Source organism: Equus caballus, chromosome 3 (genome assembly GCF_041296265.1).
Source record: "Equus caballus isolate H_3958 breed thoroughbred chromosome 3, TB-T2T, whole genome shotgun sequence".
In the NCBI taxonomy this organism is placed as follows: domain Eukaryota; kingdom Metazoa; phylum Chordata; class Mammalia; order Perissodactyla; family Equidae; genus Equus; species Equus caballus.
In genome coordinates this window covers 17,869,402-17,891,307 of record NC_091686.1, presented here as the reverse complement: position 1 = coordinate 17,891,307, position 21,906 = coordinate 17,869,402, and the positions used below count along the sequence as shown (strand labels likewise).

At 53.5% G+C, this 21,906-nt stretch overlaps 1 protein-coding gene across 17 annotated transcripts; it reads left to right on the top strand.

Annotated features, from left to right (window-relative positions):
• The first annotated feature begins 2,322 nt into the window (after positions 1-2,322).
• Positions 2,323-21,871, top strand: ZDHHC1 (zinc finger DHHC-type containing 1). 17 transcript variants are annotated; one of them, XM_070263006.1, is made up of 13 exons: positions 2,475-2,790; positions 8,174-8,350; positions 8,900-8,946; positions 10,340-10,582; positions 14,705-14,880; positions 16,552-16,653; positions 17,065-17,189; positions 17,290-17,448; positions 17,717-17,829; positions 20,659-20,741; positions 21,004-21,097; positions 21,218-21,296; positions 21,397-21,871. In XM_070263006.1, the coding sequence occupies exons 3-13, from the start codon at positions 8,938-8,940 to the stop codon at positions 21,678-21,680; spliced, it is 1,467 nt and encodes a 488-aa protein (XP_070119107.1). In that variant the 5' UTR covers positions 2,475-2,790; positions 8,174-8,350; positions 8,900-8,937; the 3' UTR covers positions 21,681-21,871. The 17 variants fall into 17 exon arrangements, with proteins under 17 accessions (XP_014593883.2, XP_070119104.1, XP_014593882.2 ...); XM_070263004.1 differs by having other exon boundaries at positions 2,490-2,790; positions 20,581-20,741; XM_070263005.1 differs by having other exon boundaries at positions 2,490-2,790; positions 17,272-17,448.
• Positions 21,872-21,906: the final 35 nt, after the last annotated feature.

Sequence of the window (21,906 nt, the reverse complement as noted above, 5' to 3'; positions counted from 1 at the left end):
TGGTGTTTTCACCTTAGGAAGATTTCTCTGCCATCTGCCTGCCCGGGAGCAGGCAACGTGTGGTCTTCCTCATTAGGTGATGCCCCGGGCAGTATCACGTTCTGGATTGGGGACCGCATGGTAATGACAGACTCAGAAGAACACTATCAAACTGCCTGTGTCTTTAAAAAGCAAATTTGGCCAGAGGGAGTCCAATTCTAAGAAAGCCTGGCCTGGAGTCACTCAGGCAGACATCGAGGGAATCTGAGCTGTCACTTGGATTTTTGTTTCAAGTAAAACAGCTTTAACTAGTTATGTGCATGTGGATCTATCCCTATTTGAAACCCACTGTATTACTTTCATATTGCTGCTATAACAACTGCCACAAATTCAGTGGCTTAAAACAACACAAATTTATTATCTTACAGTTCTGGAGGTCAGAAGTTTGAAATGGGTCTCTCTGAGCTAAAGTCAAGGTGTCAGCAGGCTGGTTCCTTCTGGAGGCTCTAAAGGAGAATCTGTTTCCTTGCCTTTTCCAGTTTCTAGAGCTGCCTGCATTCCTTGGCTCACACATCTCTTCCTCCATGTTCAAAGACAGCAGCATAGTATCCTCAAACCTCTCCGACCTCTGCTTTCATGACCACATCTCTTCCCACTCTGACCCTGATGCCTCCCTCTTATAAGGGCCCTTGTGATTACACTGAATTTACCTGGATAATCCAGGATACTCTCCCCCATCTCAAGATCCTTAACTTAAACGTATCTGCAAAGTCCCTTTTGCTATGTAAGGTAATATAGTCATGGGCTCCAGAGATTAGGACGTGGACATCTCTAGGGGCTATTATTCAGACTACCACCCACTTTGACAAATAAAGAGAAAGAAAAATAAGCCTGGCAGCTGGAAGGAGAATGGACTGGAAGTAAGCAGGCTGCTACGAGATAAGAGGCAGCTCTGGGCCGGAGTTGAGTGGGAAGAATGGATACAGGACATGTTTCTTAGGAAGGACTGCCTGGTTTGGGGGACTGTCTGGGTTAGATGGGCAAGGACTAGGAGGAGATTGGGTGGATAGTGATGCCCTTTGGAGGGCCCGAAGGGAGAGGGGGGTTTGTGGCAAGGACTAAGAGGGCATGTAGGGATGTGTTCCATCTAGATGCCCATGGGACATCCAGGAGAGGTGCCTGGGAGAGGGGTGGACCCAGAGTCTAAATAGCTGTGACTCTCAGGTCCCTCCCCTCCCTGTGGGCATACATGGGCTCATGATCCATCTTGATATCTGGGTCGCCATCTCTGTTTGACCCTAAATTCTCCAATTCCATATAAGAGTTGAGGAGTCATCTTATATTTCTGAGGCCAGAGTGGCACTGATATTTATTCCACATTGAGTAGTTCTGGACACAATAATTTATATTGCAGAGAGATTAAGTCACTTGCACAAGGACCCACAACTGGCATGTGACAGAGCAGGAGTTGTTATGTTGCTTTTATTATATGCTTGTGGCTTATTTTAGGAGTAGGGATGTTTTCTGTCCAGCCCATTCTGAGCAGGTAGCCAGACCACTGCGCACAGGTTCAGGACCTTAGAGATACAGATAGGACATCTGGTGGAAGACAAAGGGTCTTTCTGTCTTTTGAGAAAGCCTGAGCTCAAGGTAGAGCTGAGTCCATTCTGAGTGTCCACAGGGAAAAGGGGAGAGGGAGCTTTCAGGGAAGTCATATCCAGTAGGGAGATCCCTCAGGCAGGAAAAAGGAAGAGAATCTGCAGGCCATGGAACAGAGGAAGCAGGCACCTATGCCCTGGCAGCACCAGGGCAGCAGGCATGACCCCACAAAGCCCAAACCTAAAATTCCTGTGGATGGGACAACAGCTGTGGCCTCAGTACCAGAGAGGATCCATGACCAGAGGATGCTTCTCAGAGATTCTCAGTCCTTGGAATAATCTGGGTAAGAGAAGCCCAGTAGAGACCAAGACTTAATTTCCCATCAGCCTAGAAGATGAGGCCTCCTAATAGGATTTACGCTTGATTTAAAGGAAAAAAAGAAAGGAGATATTTTGTGCTACACATTTGGGCTTTTTATACTTAACTTTTACACTTTATATTATGGGGCACCTGAGTATCTATTTGTGTATTTATTTGTCTAGATCTGTCTTCTCCTTAGCCTGTAATCTCCCTAAAAGGCAGGAATCTCGTGGGTGTTCCTCATGGTGGGTCCAGTGCCCAGCACACACTTTCACTAAAGTGTGCAGGCTGACTGAGGGGGTCTCCCTGAGATTGGTAGTCTCAAGGGAGAAACTGAAGGGGGGGCGGGGCACGCATTTGGGACAAGTCAGGATTTCCAGAAGAAAGGCTGTGGATTGGCGGTAGGGGATAGTGGTTTTTAGAGGAGAAAGTTTGGAAAGGAATGGGGAACGTTCCGGCTGGGGCGCCAAGGGGTCCCTGGCGAGCCCCTCCCGGAGCCCGGGTGCCGGCGCGAAGCGACGCAGCGCGGTTTGGCCGCTGCGGGGCGCCGTAGCCCGCGCCGTTGCCAGGGGAACGGGCCCAGCGCCGGCCGAGGCCCTGCCCGCCTCGGCCTGGCCCCGCCGCACTGCCAGCCCGCTCGAGCCGGAGCCCGAAGACTTGCCGGCCCAGCTCTGCCGTGCGGCCCGCTATGGGGCCCCGGTCCGTGGCGCGCCGCCGCCCGGTCCCGGGAAACGTCTCCGCCGCGACGGTTTGAGCGCGGCCGCCCTGGGGAGGGAGGACGGCCAGGCGCGGGGGCTGGACCGCTGGGTGACCTTCGCGGGGCCGATCTGGCTCGGCCGCCACGACGCGCAGGTGAGGAGCCACCGCCGCAGTTCTCGCCTCCAAGCCTGACCTGAGCCTCGGGGTCGCGGCTGGGCCGCCCAGCCGGGCTCTGCGCTCGCTTGGGTCTGGAGCCCGCGGCCAGGGCTCCAGGGACCGGGGAGAGCGCGGGGCTTCCTTCTAGCATTCATCGGGTTCACAGATCTGCACTGAGCGCCTACTGTGTGTCAGGCTTGGTGCCAGGCGCGGGGCCACGGAGGACTCCAAACAGATGCGACCAGTGTCCAGAACCCACGGAGTATGAAGACAGGGCGGGGAGCAGGCGCCAGATAGACAAAGTGATTTCAGGTCAAGATAAGCGCTCTGGTGATGAAATGCAGTGGGGTGGTCAGGGAGGGCCTGCTGTTAACAGGTGACTTTTAAGCTAAGACTTGGAGGTTGATAAGGAGTCAGCATTGTGAGCAGGGTAAGAGTGTTTCTGGAGGAGGGAAAAGCAAATGGAAAGATCTGGAGGCAGCAAAGTAGGATTTAGGAACAGAAAGGGTGAGGGGAGCTTTGGAGGATGTGTTGGGGAGTTTCAACTTTGTCCTAGCAGTTGGAGGAAACCATTGAAGAGTTTTGATAAGTTTCAAGTTTTGAAAAGCTCACCTCACTCTGGCTGCTGTGGGCAGGGTGGTCAGGACAGGGCACAGGGGGAAGTCAGCTGAGGCCCATCCTAGTTCTGCCGGTCTGGCTGTGCCGCCTAGAAGAACTTATTTAGTCTTTCTGAACCTCAGCGTCCTCATCTGTGAAAAGGAGATGTTATTCTGCTTGTTGTTTATGAGGGAGAAAGTGAGGTGGCAGCTACATCTGAGACCAGTGACTAGAGAGGTCTATGAGAACAGTTTGAAACTATAGGGCCTAGCTCCGAGAGTCGTGAGGCTTTAATAAGTGAATTCCCTCAAAGACTTAAAGCAGTGCCTGGTGTGGAATAAGTGCCCTCTAAATGCTGGTGATGGTTATCATTATCTTTGAAACACTGTAGGAGAGCAGTGATGGAGGCTTGGATTAGGGTGATGGCAGCAGAGATGGTAAGAAGTGGCTTAGTTTCCCTTGTTGAAGGAGAGCTGGATTTAGAAATGGGGGAGGGGCGGGCCCTGCTTTTGTGGAACTGGTGGTTCACTGAGGGAGGCTGGTTTGTAAACAGATCATCACCATGAGATGCAATAAAAGCAACATTGGTGCTTAATTAGCCAGTTTCTTGTTGTTTCAGTTTTTTTTTTTTCTTACTTTGTTCTTAATGACTGTTTCTTGGTGGGTGTTCCTCAAGGCTTCCTCCTACAATCATGTGAGTTGATTTCCTGGTTAAAATCAACACTTACCTCTGCTCGGTGGCTTTGTTTTTGCTCCATGTTGCTCCCTCCTTCTTGTCCCCTTTCCTTGGCTTAACTTGAATCCCAAACAGTTTGCAGTGGTTGCTTCAGGAGGAGAACGGCCCGGAAAATGTTTGCAGACCACATCAACTCAGGAATGACTGAGGTTTCAAGGTTTTTTATCCCTCGAACCAGACTTTTGCATATTGTTTCCGTGAGGAGCCCAGCCGCATCTGAGACTGATTGATGATTGGAGAGGTCTCTGAGAGCAGCTTGAAGTTCCAGTTTATTTCCTGGGAGTTGTTGTGATGTGCATCTGTTAGTCAAACTATAGCCACTTCCCAGAATTTTAAGGCCAGAGACTTCTCTGGCACCTGTGGGGGAATTTTAATAAACAAAGTACTCACCCTTGAAAGTTCTTTTATAAATGACTTTTTGCACTGTAAAACTGTGCTCCATACAGCATTTTCTTTCAAGCCTCCCTTTAGGTGGTTAAATTGGGCATCTATTAAATCTTGGTGAAAATTACTTTAAAAGCAGATTCTGCAAAAAACCCTGAAAAGTTGATTAGAAATATCCGTGGAAAATCATTTGCGTAGCAACCATAAATCCTCTAGCAAAAAGAAAAGATAGTTGGGAGCAAAACCTTCCTGTGGTGTGCAGCCTCCCTTTGGGTTCTGGAGTTGTGAGGAGCTGACCTGGCCTTTGGCTGAGGACTGGAACAAGGTTCTGCCCAGCAACTCCTCTCTTGTGTTGCCTGGTTGTCTGATTCTGGCTTTGACAAGACCCCCAACAGCTAGTAGGGAGCCCTGCATCTCTTTCTCACTGCTCTGCAGCTGAAGGACTCAGAATTGCTTTCAAGAGTGAGAAAGCATTGAACTAACACTGAGCACTCGTGTTGCACGGTTGTTAGGCAGGATTTCCTTGTCTGTCTGACATGGTGCAGGGCTCTGGATCACACGAGCACATTTGTTCCACATGGCAACCCAGTGGGGCCAGGAGGGTAAGCAGGGACACCCCTCAAGTATTTATTTGTGTTTTTTTCAAAACCAGTACATACACATGGTATAAAAAAATTTCAAACAGTACCAAGGAGTACATAGTAAAAGCAAATCTGTCTCACCCCCAGCCACTAGATCTCCTTCCCAGAGATTGCCCCTGTGTCTGCTTTCTTGCATTTCTTTCCAGAGAGAATCTGTGCGTGTAAGAACATAGATGTCTATCCATCCCCCTTTGTTTTTGCTAACTCAGTGGCACTGCTCCACAGCCATCCCACATCTTGCTTTTCCACTTAACTGTGTATCAAAGGTCATTTCATCTCTTATTGTTTTTGATGTTGTACAGCATTCCATTGTGTGAATGTGCCATAGTTTGTTTATATTTTTTTTTGTCCTTTATTATTACAAACAAGACTGCAATGAATCACTGTGTACTTTGTGAGTTTATGTATAAGATAAATACCTAGAAACAGAATGTCTGGGCCCAAGGGTGTATGTGTTCTAAAGTTTGGTAGATATTGCCAGGTTGACTTCCAGCTAACTTTTTGAAAGAAGAATAAAGGAGAGACCCAAAGAGGTGACTCTATGAGATTTCTCCCCCATCCCCAGATTCCTTGGTCTGTGAGTGGCAGTGTAGGAACTAGAACCAGACTCTGTCTCCAGGCCTAGCCCTTTTCCCTGGCTCCAACCTGTCTCTGCCTATCAGTGGCTCAGGTCCCCAGGCCCTCCAAGCCCCCACATCAGCCCTGTCATCTCTCCTCTGACCCCATCAATCTATCCTCCCAGTTCCATGATCTCCCCTTACAAACCCTCTTTAGTAATTAAGTTGATTCTTTCCTGGAATCCTCAGACATCTTGCAGGAATGCAAGGATGCCCACAGCCTCTCCAGGGCTGGTACTTTTCACCGCAGTCTGGTTCTTTTGACAGTACCATTCATGAATCTCAGAACAACGTTACTAAATATGTTTTTGGTGGGAGAAGAGGTGGGCAAGAGGAAGGTGAATCAGTCATGTAACTATTCTACATTTCATAATGGGGACTTGATATGTTAAGATTTCCCTCATTTAAATTAGGCATATAAACTAAGGTAGCCTAACCTAATTTTGCAAATGCCGTTTGAGGCTTTTAGTAAGTGAATGTTAACATAAACAGATTATTGTCAACCTGGCAATGGCCTTCACCTTGTTGGGACAAGGGAGGGGTCTGCACAGCCCCTCCAGCCCGCCTCAGAAGCTAAGTGGGTCCTTGGCTTACCAACAGGGTGGCTACCTTTGGCCACAACACTCCATGGGATCTCTTTGCTATTGGTTTCCCCCATCTCTGCCAGCTTAACTCTGTGGTTTGTTCTGTGGCAGCAGAAGGTGTATGAAGAATCTTTTATCAAGGGCCACATACCTCTCAGCCCACCAAAGATGCAGCTGGGAGCATTGAGGGCCCGGGGGAGCTTGTGGGCTTGACCTCCACCTCCCAACTCCTCCCAAAGCACAGGGCTGCTAGACTGCAGCTCTCCCTGGGCAAGCCTGCTGTGATGGCACCTCCCCCGCTGCTCACCTTTCCCCTCTTGCTCATGTCCTCCTCCCCACTGTGACTAGAAAGTTTTCTAAAACATCCATCACCTTTATGTCACACCTCTGCATTAAACTTCCTGTGATGCTCTGTGGCTCTTGCAACAATGCCCAAGCTTCCTCACTTGGCCTCCCAGGCCCTGTGGGATCTGACCCCGTGGCTTCCCAGAGCTCATCTCTCTTTCTCTCTGGACCCTACCTCCAACCCCCAAACCTATCCACCCTGTGTTCTGTCACACTGAATGGCTGGCCCTTGCAAGGCTACCAAAATACCCATTCACCCACTGCCCTGATGTCTGTCTGGTTCCTCAGAAAGCAAGTCCCTGAGGGCAGGAGCCTGGTCTCAGGTATGTTTACACCCTTAGTGCACACAGAGGGCTGGGCCCCAGTAAGCACTGACTGGGCCAAGGTGTGAGTGCACAAGCTGGTGCGTTGTTTAGGAGCAGAGCCATGCATCTTTCAATCTGACCTCCTAGAGAAGTGCCTGGGTGTGGTGACAGTGCTTGGTCTCCTTCGTGCTTGAGGCCCCATCTTGCACTCTCTCCTACCTCCCAAACCTTTTAATCCAAATCTTTTAGGCCAGGGGCTGGCCCTGTGGCCGAGTGGTTAAGTTCGCACGCTCTGCTTCAGCGGCCCAGGGTTTCACTGGTTTGGATCCTGGGCGCAGACATGGCGCCACTCATTAGGCCATGCTGAGGCAGCGTCCCGCATGCCACAACTAGAAGGACCCACAACTAAAAATATACAACTATGTACTGGGGGGATTTGGAGAGAAAAAGCAGGAAAAAAAAAATCTTTTAGGCCAAAAGAATTTGTGGCCATGAACTCCACAAGGGAAAATGTCATCAGTTAAGAGTTGGCTAGCCCAGGCTTTTGGGGCAGGTGGTATGCCTCCTGGCCAGCTCGGTGTCTACTCTAGAGTGCTGCCACTGCTGCAAGGGACTTAGACCCAACAGCACCGTCCCCTCATCCACAGTGTCATGCAAGTGGTACCTCTCTGGGTCAAGACCACCCTGTTTTGGAGTTGGAGCCACCCCCAAGGCTGTTTGTGGTAGGCCCCTGCCCTCACACAGTGACTCCTCCCACCTCAGGTATTGGCGATGCAGCAGCACTGGGGGTGCCTGCAGCCACTGCCAGGTACCCTGGGCAGTGGGGACATGTCAGCCTTGTGCCTCTGCTTCTCTTTTTAGAAACTCTCTAGTAGGGCTGTTTAGGTGTGAGGATGGCAAAAGGAAAGCCAGAACTTAGGGACCCCAATTCATAAATTCCCTTCAAAGTAGTTGCCCTAGTGATGGGGTCACTGGAGAGCCAAGGTGTGAGCCACAGGAATTTGCCTCCCCTAACCCCACCCCTAGCAGAACCACCTAGCTCAGCTGTAATTCACAGGGCTTGACCTGATGACCTTTGACTATTTCCAAAAGTCAAGAACAATGATTTGCTACCTCTGGGGACATTCATAATAAAGTGATGCCAACTTTTTGATCATCTTTATCACCTTAGATTGAAGGTGAGAAGGTTAGAGTGGCCCAGCTCTTATGACGCGGTGTTCCTTGGGACCACTGACTTAAGAAAGCAACTTCAACCAACCCTATCACTTTGGTCATAAACCTTGGAGAATATCAGATGCAGTAGCTGCAGTCTGGAGATGTGAGGACAACCCAGAGAGCTATTTTAAGGGTAATTATAACGTCTACCATTTAGGGAGCATTTTTGTGTCAAGGTTTTACCTACAGTGTCACTGATCTATATGCAGCCCTAGGTAGGATCCCGACCCCTTGTTCAGATGGGGAAACTCAGGCCACTTGGCTGGTAAGTACAGAGCCAGGACTTGAACCTAGATCTGTTTCCACCAAAGCTAGGGCTCTTTTTTCACCTTTTGCTGCCTCTTACTGAAGACAAAGCAAATAACCAAAGGATTCCAGTTGAGTCCCTGGGAGAAAACTAAGTCACTCCATTTAGCTCTGAGATGAAGCTACTCAGAGGTGACTTCAGATATCCCAGGCTTGGCTTACAGGAGGCCCTGAGCCTCAGCCAGGATGAAGGGCAGAGTGGCTAAGTGGGAATGTCTGGCAGTCAGGGTAATAGCTCGTGGCAGGGGGAGCTGGGACGGGGGATGTGGGTGCATGGGAGCTGTGCAAGTTGATGGCAGGGCAGAGTGGGCCAGATGGCTACAGGTGGACCAGGATTCCACACCATTCACCGCGCCCACATTTCCTTTTATTTCAGATGCTTTCATGTCAGCAAATATTTACTGAGCACCTACTATGTACAAGGTAGGTTCTGGGTGCTTGGGGGAGGGATGTAGGGAACAGAGGTGCATGAATCACAGTACATTTGCTGCCCCGGCATAACGGGGGCAGACATGGGGATGGCAAAGTGTTACAAATGGCAGAGTGACTTGCCCCATAAAGACTGAGCATGAGGGCCCCCTGACTCTGCTTGGGGCATCAGGGAAAGCTTCCTGGATGAGGTGACACAGTGGGCTCTGAAGGTCTAGTCGCACTTTGTTGGGCTGAGAAGTAAGGAAAGTGTTCCAGGCAGATGTGCTGAGGGGGGTCTGCCATACCCTTTGGCTTAGTCAGACTCCCTGGCCCATGGGCACAGGCTCCTGAAAGGAGAGTCCAGCCATCAGAGTTTTGTCCCTAGTTCCTGGCCTTCCCACCAAGAGCTCTGAGTTGACTTGTGTTCCCAAGTGTGGCGGTGCCTGCTCAGGCTCTAGTCCCACCTCAGGCCCAGAAGATAGTGGGGGTGGGGCTCTTCCTCCTGTACCGACAGGCCCACCCTGCCTGCCCTGCGTGTAACTTTGGCTACCAGGCCAGCTCTTGGGCTGAAGAATGGCAGGTTGGGGGTGGGAGAGTGCTGCCATCTGGTGGTCTGGCTCTGGCTAAGGCCTGGCCTTCCCTGAGCTCCCTTTAGTGAGTCAAAGGGCATCAGCCTACCTTTCTGCTTTCGGTGCACTAGGCCCAGATTTACTTAGAGAAACACGGTCATTTCTGCTGCTGGAGAAAACCAAGGAGGAATCCTCCCTTTTCTCGTGTACTGGCTCCTCCTCAGCTAAGAAACCTCAGGCAGCCCTTCTGAGGCACAGGGAAGATGGTTCAGGGTCCTCCAGTCCTAAAAGGATTACGTGCTTGCCAAGAGGCAGAGGCCAGATCCCCTTCCTCAGCCACCCCCCACCCCTCCCTGTTTCCCTTAGCAAAGGGTAAGGGGACCCTCTCTGACACTTGCATTTGGGCCTGAGGACAGAGGTGACTAATCCTAACAGAATCAGCATGTGTTCTCATCGCTCTGGCCCCAGCCTGATATTGTTACCAGATGAGAACATGTCTTACTGGGTTTAACTTTGATGGCTGTGGAGACAGCACTTTGAGTAACAGGCAGCCACAGTGTGTCCTGAATAAACCTTGGACCCTCCTACCTTGTCCTGGCCAGGGCTGGGGCCAGAACTTGTTGTGGGGCTTTGAGACCAGCACTCCACTCCCACCCTCCCCCACTGCCAGACTTTGTCATGCTAGGGCCCCTGGTTCCCCTGCAGAGTAGCTGGAAGATGGCTTCCCATCCTAGTCTGCTCCTCCCTTGCTGAAACTTGGCTGCAAGCATGGGGCTCTGGGCTCCAGCCTGGGCCTCCTCAGGCTAATGCTCTCTCTACTGTTTCTCCCTCTGGAGATGAACATCTGCAACAAGCCCTCCAACAAGACAGCCCCTGAGAAGAGTGTATGGACAGCGCCTGCACAAGCCAGCAGACCCTCCCCAGAGCTGCAGGGCCAGCGATCCCGCCGGAATGGGTGGAGCTGGCCCCCTCACCCACTCCAGATTGTGGCATGGCTGCTATACCTCTTCTTTGCTGTGATCGGCTTTGGGGTCCTCGTTCCCCTCCTGCCTCACCACTGGGTGCCTGCTGGCTATGCTGTATCCTTGGGAAAGTGTGGGGCTGGTGCATGGAAGAGTGAGGGCAATGGATGGAGGGATGTGCAAGAGTGATGACAGAAGGGAGCCTTAAAGCTCTCTTTGAGCTAATTGTGTCCAGAACTCAACAAGGGATAAATTAGAGAGTAATTATTTCACTTACAAAAGAATTTTTTACTTTTCAAAAAGAGTCACGGTAGAATTCTTTTACATAGCAAGTTTCCTGGTACATTTAAAATGTGGTTTTATTTACGGACAGATTATTATGCTGTACCCAGAACTGTTTAGGAACTCTTTGATTTTGTAAATCAGAACCTTTTAGGGTGAGGTTGAATTGACAAGAAGAGGGATAAAGATGCCCTGGAAGCTCCTGGAAACAGTGACAAACACGAACTTGCACAAGCCTAGTGGTGCGACTGCCCCAGCCCTGGCCACGACCCCCAGGAGCAGAGGATGTGGGTGCAAGGCTGGGAGATTAGGGTACAGCAGGCGGCCATGTGCCCTGTTCAGAGGGTGCCCATGACAATGTGCCCTGGTGTATGTGCTTCATGGAGATGATTCCTTGGGCCTCTGGAGGAAGAGGGCTAAGATGAGCTAAAGGACGTTGGCAGGGATGAACTTGAAAGCCTCGGGCATAGAGTCAGCAGCTGAGCTTGGTCCAAGCCCAGTCCTTTCAGGCTGCACAAGGCTGAGCAGCTTCTTCCAGGGCTCCAGAGTTCAGCCTTCTTCTTTGTCTGACAGGAAGAGTTCTGCCTGCTTCCCAAGGTGGAGACAAGGAGCATGCAAGGATGTGTGTGTGAGCACTAGAATGTGTGAGCCATGAGTATGAGCATGCCCTCTTGGGAAACTGCAGAGCCCTGGGCTGCTGAGTGACAAGGGCAGGTGTGTAGAGAGGGTCTCTAGAGAAGATTGTTGTCCTCAAACACCAGCAGCGTCATTATGGGGCTTCTTGGTTCACTAGGGCCCAGAGCCTAGTCATCAGCTTTGTAAATGGAAAGCTGGACTTCCCCTGAGGTGACCAATAGGGCTTAGTGCTATTAAGTAGAATGCTTCATGGAACATTCCTCCAGTGATCTGGACTGGGCACACCCCACACTATATAAAGGCACTGTGCCAACCTTGTACATGGATTATCTCATTCAGTCTTCATAATAATCTGTAAGGAAGGTATTCTCCCCACTTTACTAGTGAAGAAATTGGGGTTCAGAGAGATTAAGTGACTTCCTGAGGTCATGCAGCTGGTACTCAGTGAGGCCCAAAGGGCTGCTCAGGCAGGGGGATGGTTTAAGGGTTTTGTCCTCTCCACAGTCATTGTTTTGGGCATTGTGGAGGCTCACAGAGCCACCTGGTCTGGCACCCCATTTCCAGGTTTGGATGGTTTTCCTTCCTTCCATCAAGGCCATCCTCCTTCTGCAGGTTCCCTCAGGGCCCCTGAGGAGTGAGGTAGGGTAATGGTGTGTACCAAGTACGCACCTCGGGCCTGGAACTGGCCTGGGCCCTAGGGTTGCAAAGATGAGTAAGTCAGGACCCCAGCCCTGGGGTGCTCCCTCCAGCTGGAGGAAAGCCTTGTAGACTGGAGATTGTCACGTGGTAAGTTTGGGGGTAAGGGCTCAGACAGCAGACTGGGTGCAGGAGGAGGGCCGTCTAGACCAACGTCACCATGGGCCCAGATGCCACCTGCTGCTCACGGCTCCCCTCCTCCCCTCCATCTGCCTCTCCAGGTACTCTCGGCTCCGCCCCTTTCCTTCATCTGCTCTATCCCGTCAGTCATCAGGTCCTATTGATTTTACCTCCTAAATAGCTATTGAATTAGCTGTCTTTTTCTCCCCATTGCTTCTGCCTCTCTTACCTAGATGACCATTTTGTTTCCGAACAGGTCTCCCCCCCACATACTGTCACTCTGGCCAGTCCATCTGTGTCCCTGCAGCCAGAATGTCCTTTCAAAAAACAAATCTGATAAAATTGCTCCCTAGCTTAACACCCTCTCATGGCTTCTTCCTGCCTTAAGGAATGAGGTTCAAGATCCTCAAGGCTCTCCATGTTCTGAACTCTGCCCACCTGCCCAGCCTCTTATATTATTTCCTCTGTTGTTCTCTGTTGTGGTAACAGTGGTCTCTTCCTGGAAGCCCCTTGTCCCTCTCTCCACCCCAACACTCGGCCAAGTCAGGAGTCAAGAACTGGCAGCCCGTGGGCCAAGTGGGCCTACCTGAAAAAAATTTTTCTTTTTTAATTGAGAGATAATAACACGCAAAATAGATCTTAAGCATTCCTTCAGCAGGTGTGTTTTAAAAATTATTTCCTTGTCAACATTTAAAAAATCAGAGACCTCACATAGAAAAACAGATTCCTTGTTCCTTTTGAAAAGCCAGAATTGGTGACATGGGCCCTCGTTCTTGCATGGCAGCAATGAGCTGAGCTGGAACCACACGTCAGCCACCCCTCTGGTTGGGACTCTGCTTGCTCCCGGTACACAGCCAGGCTCCTTCTCCTCCTTCCATTCCCTGCCAGGTCCCCGTTATCTGTTCTTCTCCAAGTCTCAACTGAGACGATACTTCCTCAGGGAAGCTTTCCAGATCCCTTCAGACCAGACGAGGTCGCCCAGTTACAAACTCACACAGTCCTGTTAACTTTCTTCATTACAATCAACCCATTATTTGATTAATGTCTGTGTTTCCCACCAGACTGTAGGCTCCTTGGGGTTAGGGACCAAGTCTGTCTTGCTCCTGCCATATCTTTCAGTTCCTGGTATAGAGAAAGACCTTGGTAAACAGCTGAATGAATGAACCAGGGGGTGGGGGTGGGAGAAGTGTTGCAGCAGGCAGGAAACTAAATGTTTGCCCACATTCAGTGTGTCTGAAGAGAGGCTGGAATGGTGAGGAGTAGTGGTTGGTGATACCAGAGAGGTTTGAGAGGAGCCAGAGCAAAAGGGGCTTTGGCACTGAGCTAAAGAGTAAACTTTAGCTTGAGAGCCATTGAGACCCATTGCGGGTGTTTAAGCAGGTAAGGCTTTAGGTTTAAGTTTTTGAAAGCTTACTTTGAGACCAAGTGAAGGGCAGTCTCAAGGGGACCCAGAGAGGAGGAGCAGAGTCAGGAGACTATGGAATAACTCAGGCAAGAGGTGAAGGCCTGACCCATAGCCAGGACCGTAGGGATAGAGGCTGTGATGGGCCACGGGATTATCTCTTTCAGCTGTGGTGCAGCACAGTAGGGTGGAGCCTGGCTCATGCAGACATGTACAGAAATTTGGCTGCTGCGGGGTAGAAGAAGGGAGAAAAGGGCGTTGGACAGGTGATGGATGGAGGATAAATGATGGAGGGATGATGTCTGCCTGGCTAGCAAGAGGAGGGAGGGAGGGAGGGAGGATGGCTGCCTGAGTGGAATCTGTTGGTGAATTTTTACACATTCAGACTTTGCAGCAAATTGTGAGCATACCTGTCTCTAGCATGTGGTTCAATCATTGAGCAGATAGGTCCTGCAAGATCTGTGTTTCAGCGCTAGGAATTAGCCATGCTACCCCTGGCCAGGTCCCGAATGTGACAGGCCATCCCAGACACTCAGCCCCAGGGCTCTATGTACCTGGGCTGCAGGTCAGGGAGGTGGTGGGTGTATGAGGCCCTGTCTGGAAGTGATTCTCCATCTGGCCCAGCTTCTGGGAAAGGGTGGCTGCTTCCCTCTCAGAGCTGACTTCCTGTGAAAGCAAGATAAACAAGCTTAGAACTTTTATTTTAGGTCTCTTGACTTTAGAGGATAATCTCTTTCAGTCTCACTTCACCATTTAGAATCTGAAACCAAATCAGATTCTGAGGTAAGACCAGCAGGGCCTGCACCAGGCCTGGAGCAGTGAGGCCAGGGCCCTGTGTTTGGGGGCCCTTGGCAGCAGTAGGCAGTGCTGGCTTGTGAGCTCCATTACCAGCTGGCCCTTCTCCTCTTCCATCTGGGGCACAGGTATGCTGTAGAGGTCTGACAAGGAAGCTCTCCGGGGGTGGAGGTAGGAAGAGGCACAGGCAGAGAGTCTCTGCATGGGGGAGTTATATGTAGGTGGAGAGCAGTTCTCTAGCCACAGGAAGCAGGAGTGGGGCGCCCAGCTGGCAGAGTGTGGAGTGAGTCTTTAACCTGCTGGGCCAGTGTATGGGCGTCATCTTTGCCGGCCACCTTGTGGTGCACCTGACTGCTGTCTCCATTGATCCAGCGGATGCCAACGTGCGGGACAAGAGCTACGCAGGGCCCCTGCCCATCTTCAACCGCAGCCAACATGCACACGTCATCGAAGACCTGCACTGCAACTTGTGCGATGTGGATGTGTGAGTGCGTGTGGACTGAGGGTGTGTGGGCAATGAGTGTTCCCCAGGGAACTGCCAGCAGGAGCTCAAGGCAGAGAGGGGCATGCCCAGGGCTTTACAGTCATCCTGATGCCTCAGGACTCTCAAGTTTTACACAGTCACGAATCTCGATGGAGTGACAGAGAATTGGGTAAAGGAGAAGGTGAGGAGAAGGTGACTGGAAACAGAAGACGAGGAATAGCATTTCCAGCAGTCAAAGTGGGAAACGTTTGGCTCTGCCACAAACATTTCTAATGACTAACTCTGCCAGTAACACTCCCTTCCCTCCCATTTCTCACAAGTATTCCCAGATAGGGGTGAGGAGGGGAGTTAATGCTTGAGTACTTACTACGTGCTAAGCCGCATCTTTCTCACTTCACAGAGAAGGAAGAGCCTAATGCTCAGAAAGGCTAAGAGGCCTGCCTGAGGTCATATGTCTATTGGGCAGCAGAGCCAGATTCACAATCCAGCCTATCTGGCCTCCGAGCTGATATTATTATCCTCATTTACTCATGAGGACTCTGAGGCCCAGAGAGGCCAAGTGACTTGCTTCAGGTCACACTGCTAGTAGGGAGAGGAGTCACAATGTGCAGAGCCTACCCTTGGCTGGTCCAGACTGCCTCCCTAGTCATCCCATCCTGCCCCCAACTCCCTGAAGCTTCCCGGTCTCCCAGCCTCAGGTAGGGGATCCGGGATGAGGGTGGGGTCCAAGGCCAGCTCCCCGCTAATCTTAAGAACCAGGCAGCCTGTTGAAGTGGATCTGTCCGTAGGACAGAAAAAGATCCAACAGCATTGAGGCACTGAGGCCTTTGGCATCAGTCCATCCTTCCCTTCACTAGACACCAGTCAGCATGTTCATTGTTCCTCAGTGGATGCTCTGGCAGTTGCTGCCCATTCCAGGGCTCTGTTCTGTTGTGGTTGCGGGGGGACTGACAGGACACCGGGTGACTCACTCTTCCACATTCCTTTGGGCTTCCCTGATCCCTCTCTGGGGCTAGGAGGCTCATTTGCCTTCCTAATGTGGCCTCACCTCATCTGAACCCCTGCAGGGAACTGCATACCGGTCACCTAACGCTCACCCAGATGTTCGCTTGTTTCTCTTTCTTTGGCTCCTTTTGGATTAGGCCAGACAGACTGAGGCTTTTTGGGAGAATGCCAGAAAAAATTCCCATAGTCTGGCAGGGAAACAGGGACTCAAAAAGTGAAGATGTCAGGAAGTGCAATGCAGGCCCTGGGCCTGGCAACCTTGCTCTCTTTCACTCCCTGGCCTCATACATGCATCATCTGCTGGCTCAGCGCAGGGGTCCTTGCTTGGAAAGGCAGCCCCGTTGCCGTTTCACACCACCATCACCCGGGTGCGCAGTCCCAGAGTGGGAGAGTATAATGCTCCCCATAGCCTTCCGCCCGAGCCCGCGTCTGGGTCCCGGCTCTTCAGAAGCGCTGCCTCCTCCGGGTGCTCCGCCGCGCAGTGCCACCAGAGGGCGCGCGCGCTCCCCGTCGCCGTGCTCAGCTGTCGGGCGGGGTCGCCCGATCCGTAACCGGCTCCAGGCTTGGTGCTGCAGTCCCTTCTCGAACCCTGCCGCCCCGGCCAGGTCGGGTGGTGAAGGACTGGACGAGCAGGCCGACCCCTATGTGCTCCCTCCCTCCCCACAGGAGCGCTCGCTCCAAGCACTGCAGCGCCTGCAACAAGTGCGTGTGCGGCTTCGACCACCACTGCAAGTGGCTCAACAACTGCGTGGGCGAGAGGAACTACCGGTGAGAGTGGGGCCTGGGCCTCACGGGTGTCTAGGGATGCGCGTGTCTGAATGCATGAGCAATGGACTTTGAGTGTGCATATGGGGCAGTGCAGAGATGGTGGTGCTTGGAGGACCTGTCCGCTGGTGTGTATTAGTGTGTGCTGGTCTGAGGGTGATGCTCCTGATGGCTGCTGCCTGGGACACTGAGGATAGGTTTGGGGTCTTCTTCCTGCTGGCCCAGGGAAGGGTGAGGAGTCTGATGGGGGGACCATCCATTTTTACCTTTACCATTAGCCTTTGGCTTCATGAGGAGTTGGGGCTGTGGGGTCAGAGGCCAGGCTCCCCATCCCAACCACAGACCCTTCTGAGCTCTGGGCCCTTACCCAGCTGGAGCACCTGGGTGCTGACAGCTGCCCACGGCTGGGCCCAGGCTCTTTCTACACAGTGTGGCATCTGCTTTACTGGGTGTCCTGCTCCTCGTGCTGGTGGCCACTTATGTCTTCGTGGAGTTCTTTATCAACCCTATGCGGCTGCGCACCAACCGCCACTTTGAAGGTTAGTCTGGGCTCCAGGCCCACTCCCATCCCCTAACCCTGAGCCCCTTCTGGTCACTGGTCACAACCTTGGCTGAGCACAGTCTGTCTGTGCGTTGCAGTCCTGAAGAATCACACGGATGTGTGGTTCGTGTTCCTGCCTGCTGCCCCTGTGGAGACCCAGGCTCCTGCCATCCTGGCCCTGGCTGCTGTACTCATCCTTCTGGGCCTGCTCTCCACAGCCCTCCTTGGCCACCTGCTCTGTTTCCACATTTATCTCAGTAAGTGCCTCCACCTAAATACCTACATACCCACTCCTGCCTTGCAGGGGATAGGGGTCTCTAGGCTGCAGGCAGATACCCAGTTGGGCTGTAGAGCCCTGAAGTCATGCCCCTTTCCAGTGCTGGCTCTCTGTTATAGTATAGTCTCACTCCGTGGCGTAGTGTATGTGGGGGCAGTGGTTTCAGCCTGGGGCTGGGTACCCTCCCTCACCTTCTAAACTCCAGGGTCCCTTTTCCACTGCACTGAACCCTCTCCTCACTCCCTCAGTATGGCACAAGCTCACCACCTATGAGTACATCGTGCAACATCGCCCGCCACAGGAGGCAAAAGGGGCCCACAGGGAGCTCAAGTCATGTCCCCCCAAGATGCGGCCCATTCAGGTATAGAAGTGGCCCAAAGGGCTGATGGGATGGGAGATGGGGCCTGGGTGGGGAGGGGTGGTGGGCTGTGTAGCGAGCAACTCATGATGAGACAGAGCTAAGGGAAGTGGGCCTGGAACAGCAGCTGGGGTAGGGGGTACTGAGGGCAGCAGGAGCGAGGCCAGGCCTCAGCACATGCCGGCTTGCTCAAGTACAGCCACAAGCCAGAGAGAGCCCTGCATTTCCCTGACCCCATGTATGTGCTCTTCCAGGGTCCAAGCATGTGCTGGAGGGTGTGGAATGTGGGAGCCTGGAAATGGGCAGGTTGGGGCTACAGAAGAGAGAGGGATGGACCAGTGACTGGGTCACTAGGATGGAGCCATCAGTTTTTTCCACCCGGGACACTGAGCCCTTATGCCCACCACCCTATTTAATGCTTAAAACAGCCCATGAGGCAGGTAATGTTACCTTACCCATGTTGCAGATGAGCATATTGGGCCAAGAAAGGGTAAACAAGCTGGATCTGGGAAGAATTAAGATCTCTACACTCTGAGGCAGGAACCCTCCAGTGCAGGCTCGAGCCTGGCCAGGCCAGCTGCTGACCAGCCTATCCCCATTCCCACGCCCTGTGGCTTCCTGAGGTCAGCAGCTAGGGGTGGGGGTGGTCTAGTCCTTGGAGCCCCCAGGGACTGGGAAGGCAGAGGGCCCAGGCAGGCCTTGCTGGAAAATCTGAGCTCCGGATCCCAAGGCCTTATGTCAATTGGACACAAACAGGCTGGTGGGTGGATTAGGGGAGGGCTTGGGACCCTGCCTCTCCTGTTCTCATTGCCAGGGGTGGGCCAGGCTGTCAGGCCTGGGCAGGCCTAGGGGGGTGCTGGTTCTTGGCGGAGACCTCCCGCCATACAACTGTGTACCTGCCCTGAACCCATGTAAGCACAGTGGCAGCCATCCTGGGAGTGGGTATCATCCCCATACCCACTTCAGAGAGGAGACTGAGGCTCGGAGAGGTAGGCAGGAGAATTTCTCAAATTTCACAGCCAGTGCCCATTGAGGCAGGGCTGGCCCTGGGATGCCCAGACTTGAGGGCTCTGGACCCCTGCTCTGTAGTCACTGCCTGCCTAGGATTTGGGGCCAGATGTGCCAGCAGCAAGGGCATTTAATATCTGCAAATGACCTCAGAGAGGCCTCCCCAGGGGGTAGAGGGCTGTGCTTGTCCCATTGTATGGAGGAGAGAGCTGAGGCTGAGGGCTGCCAAGTACCATTCAGGAATGTGTAAATTTTGAAGGTCTCTGGGAGGATCCTAGGGACAGCAGTGATGAGGGAAGGGGGGGTTGAGTGAGGACACCCTAATGATACCCTCAGACTTCCCCTGCTGGCTAGGACTGGCTTTTATCCTATCCTGGCCCCTCAGGCTTCTGGGACCATCCTCTTCTGCTGCCACCCTCCCACCCATCTTACCCTTCTAGAGCTTAGGGGCACTAGGGTACACTTTGCCCCTCTCTGCTGGGCCCTGGAGGGGTGCTGAGTCCACATTGGGGAAGAGGAAAGATGTTGGCGGAGGATTATCTTGAGGTCCCAGTCCTTGTAACTGGCCTCTGACCCTTTCCTCTTTCCCAGGGCCCTCTGGCTGGCACCCCCACACTCCTCCCCAAAGGGCCAGCCTGGGCATAAGTTGGGCGTGGGGCTTACCCCCAGCTTCAATCACTGCATCTGTGTAGCCAGCCCGTGGCCAGCTGGGCTCTGTCCCTCAGATCTGCCAGGGCCCCACAGGCAGCCTCCCCACCCCCACGCTGAGCAGGAATGCGGGAGGGGCCCTGTTCTGGAGCCGTTGCCCCCAAACATAGGCTTGTTTTAGAGACGGTGTTGCTGTTACAGTGTCATCTCTGCATTAGTCAGGACGCCTGGGTCTCCATGGAAACGGCTGGGGAGCAGGCGACAGCTGTCTGGGTGCCCTCCCACTGCCCAGTGGGGGCGGGGCCTCGTCGTTCAGGCTCCGCCCCTCACCCTCAGTCCTACTCCCTTCCAGGGCTGGCTTTTTCCTGGTTTTTGTTTCCTCACCTGCAGTCTTGGTGGACTGTAGCTAGGGCGAGTTGTGTGCGCTAGAGTGCCACCTTGTGAACTCCTGACCTCATGCCCCTTCACTTTCAGGGTTTGGATCTGTCACTCCCAGGGTGGCTGTGAGGATCAGGGACTAAACAAGACACAGAACTCTGCCCATAAGCCTGGTCCCAGATGGGGCTGTGGTGCTGTTTTTCCCACCATGTACTGCCTGCCCTTTCCGGGAAGGTGTGGGGTTGGCTGGGCCCACACCACTCCCCCAGCAGTCGAGATTGTGGCTGTTGCTGTGAGGACTCAGCTCTGCGGGAGCTGCGGAGCTGTGCACACAGCCTTGGGTGCACACCCCAGCATATGAACAGCTGCCTGGTCTCCCAGCCAGGGAAAAAATTGGCTCGGAGACTAGAGCCCTGAGAAGAGCCAGAAGCAGGAGAGGGCAGTTCTTCGAACCTCTTCCTCACCCCCACACCCCTTGGCCAGAGCAGCTGTAGACTGTGTGCATTGGACCCATGAGGCTGGGGGCTTCCCAGAGGAGGCTGAGTTTGACTAGATGAAGTCAGGAGGAGGTGAGGATGGGATAAGGTCCAGAAATGGGTGTTTTAATCCTTGTCCTGCAGAGGGGGTTTTCCCAGCATAGCCGGGAAGCCTGGAGGAGGACAGCCCTAGACCTCTGTGCCTAGACCTCTCACAGAGGCTGGGAGGGGGTATTGTGTCCAGGACAGGGTAGGCTCAGGACCCAGAAGGCCCTGGATCCACACCTGGCCTCCCAGCCTCCCTGACCCCCACCTTCCCCAGGAGATGGAGTTCTACATGCGAACCTTCAGCCATGTGCGCCCAGAGCCCCCTGGCCAGGCTAGGCCCGTCGCAGTGAGTGCCAAGTGAGTGTGGCTTGGGCGTGTGCCACCTGGACATCTCCCATTGGCATGGTAGGGCCATCAAAGGTGGGAGAGAGGGGTAGGCCAAGGCCAAGGCACAGGTCTGGGTCCAGCCCAGTGTGGCCTTGGACAGATCAATGCCCCTTTCTATTGTCTGCGAGGGATGCAGGCTTATTTCAGGACCTCCAAAGGGGCGGGTTTGGGGGGGGGGGTGGGATTTGAGGGAACAACAGCATTCAGAGCTTACCCTCAGCTTCTCCCTCAGTCCCTCCCGGTTCCTTGCCACCCTCGGCCAAGTGGACCCTCCACCACCCTCCTCCCCAGAGACTCTCGCTCTACCACCCCGGATCCGACCCCAGGTAGGGGGACGGCGCTCAGCCCCTAGTCCAGGTGGAAGGGGAAGGGAAAGAAGCCTCTATCCCGCCCCACTCCTCTGCTTCTTTTGGCGATGTCACTCAGGCTCCCCACTGTCTCTGCAGAAAAAGAGGAAGCGGCGCGCGTATAAGGTGCCGACCTCTGGGACCTTGGACCGGGAGCCCCCGCTGCCGAGGCTGCCGGGTGAGCGCCCCTTCCTGACCAGATCCTGCTCGGTGAGCTCCAAGGTAGGGCCCCAAGCAAGTCGCAGCCTCTACTTTCACGTTCTCCTCCACCCCCGCAGGGCCCCAGGCCCTAGGCCGCCGCTCCAGCTCATCGTCGGATTCTGCGGGCGCCAGCCCAGTGCACGCCGCTGGTCCTGCAGGCGCTTACCACTCGGCGTCAGCCGAGTCCATGGACGAGATTCCAGTGGCGCAGACGCGCCTGGGCAGTGCTGCTCTGGCCGCCCCCGGGTGCAGAGGCCGAGAGCCCGGGCCGGCGCTGCAGGCGCGTGCGCCCGCCGTTTTCGTGAGCCCCAGCAGCGGCAAGCCCGGGGCGCGGGGCAGCCCAGAGGCTGGCCTGGCTTAGCTGGATCGAGAGGCAGGAGAACCGAGGAGGAGCGGCCGGCCCGACTCTCTATGCAACGCCCCCACCCTCGCCTCACCGAGTGCACTTTAGGGGCCTCTACGGCCGGCGGGATCGGCCCCCTCCCCCACGACTCAGCAATACCCGCCCCACCGGCCATGATGCTCCAATAAACTTTTTTATGCTTTTGCGGACGTAGTGCATACTTTCTTAATAGAAAGGGTCACGG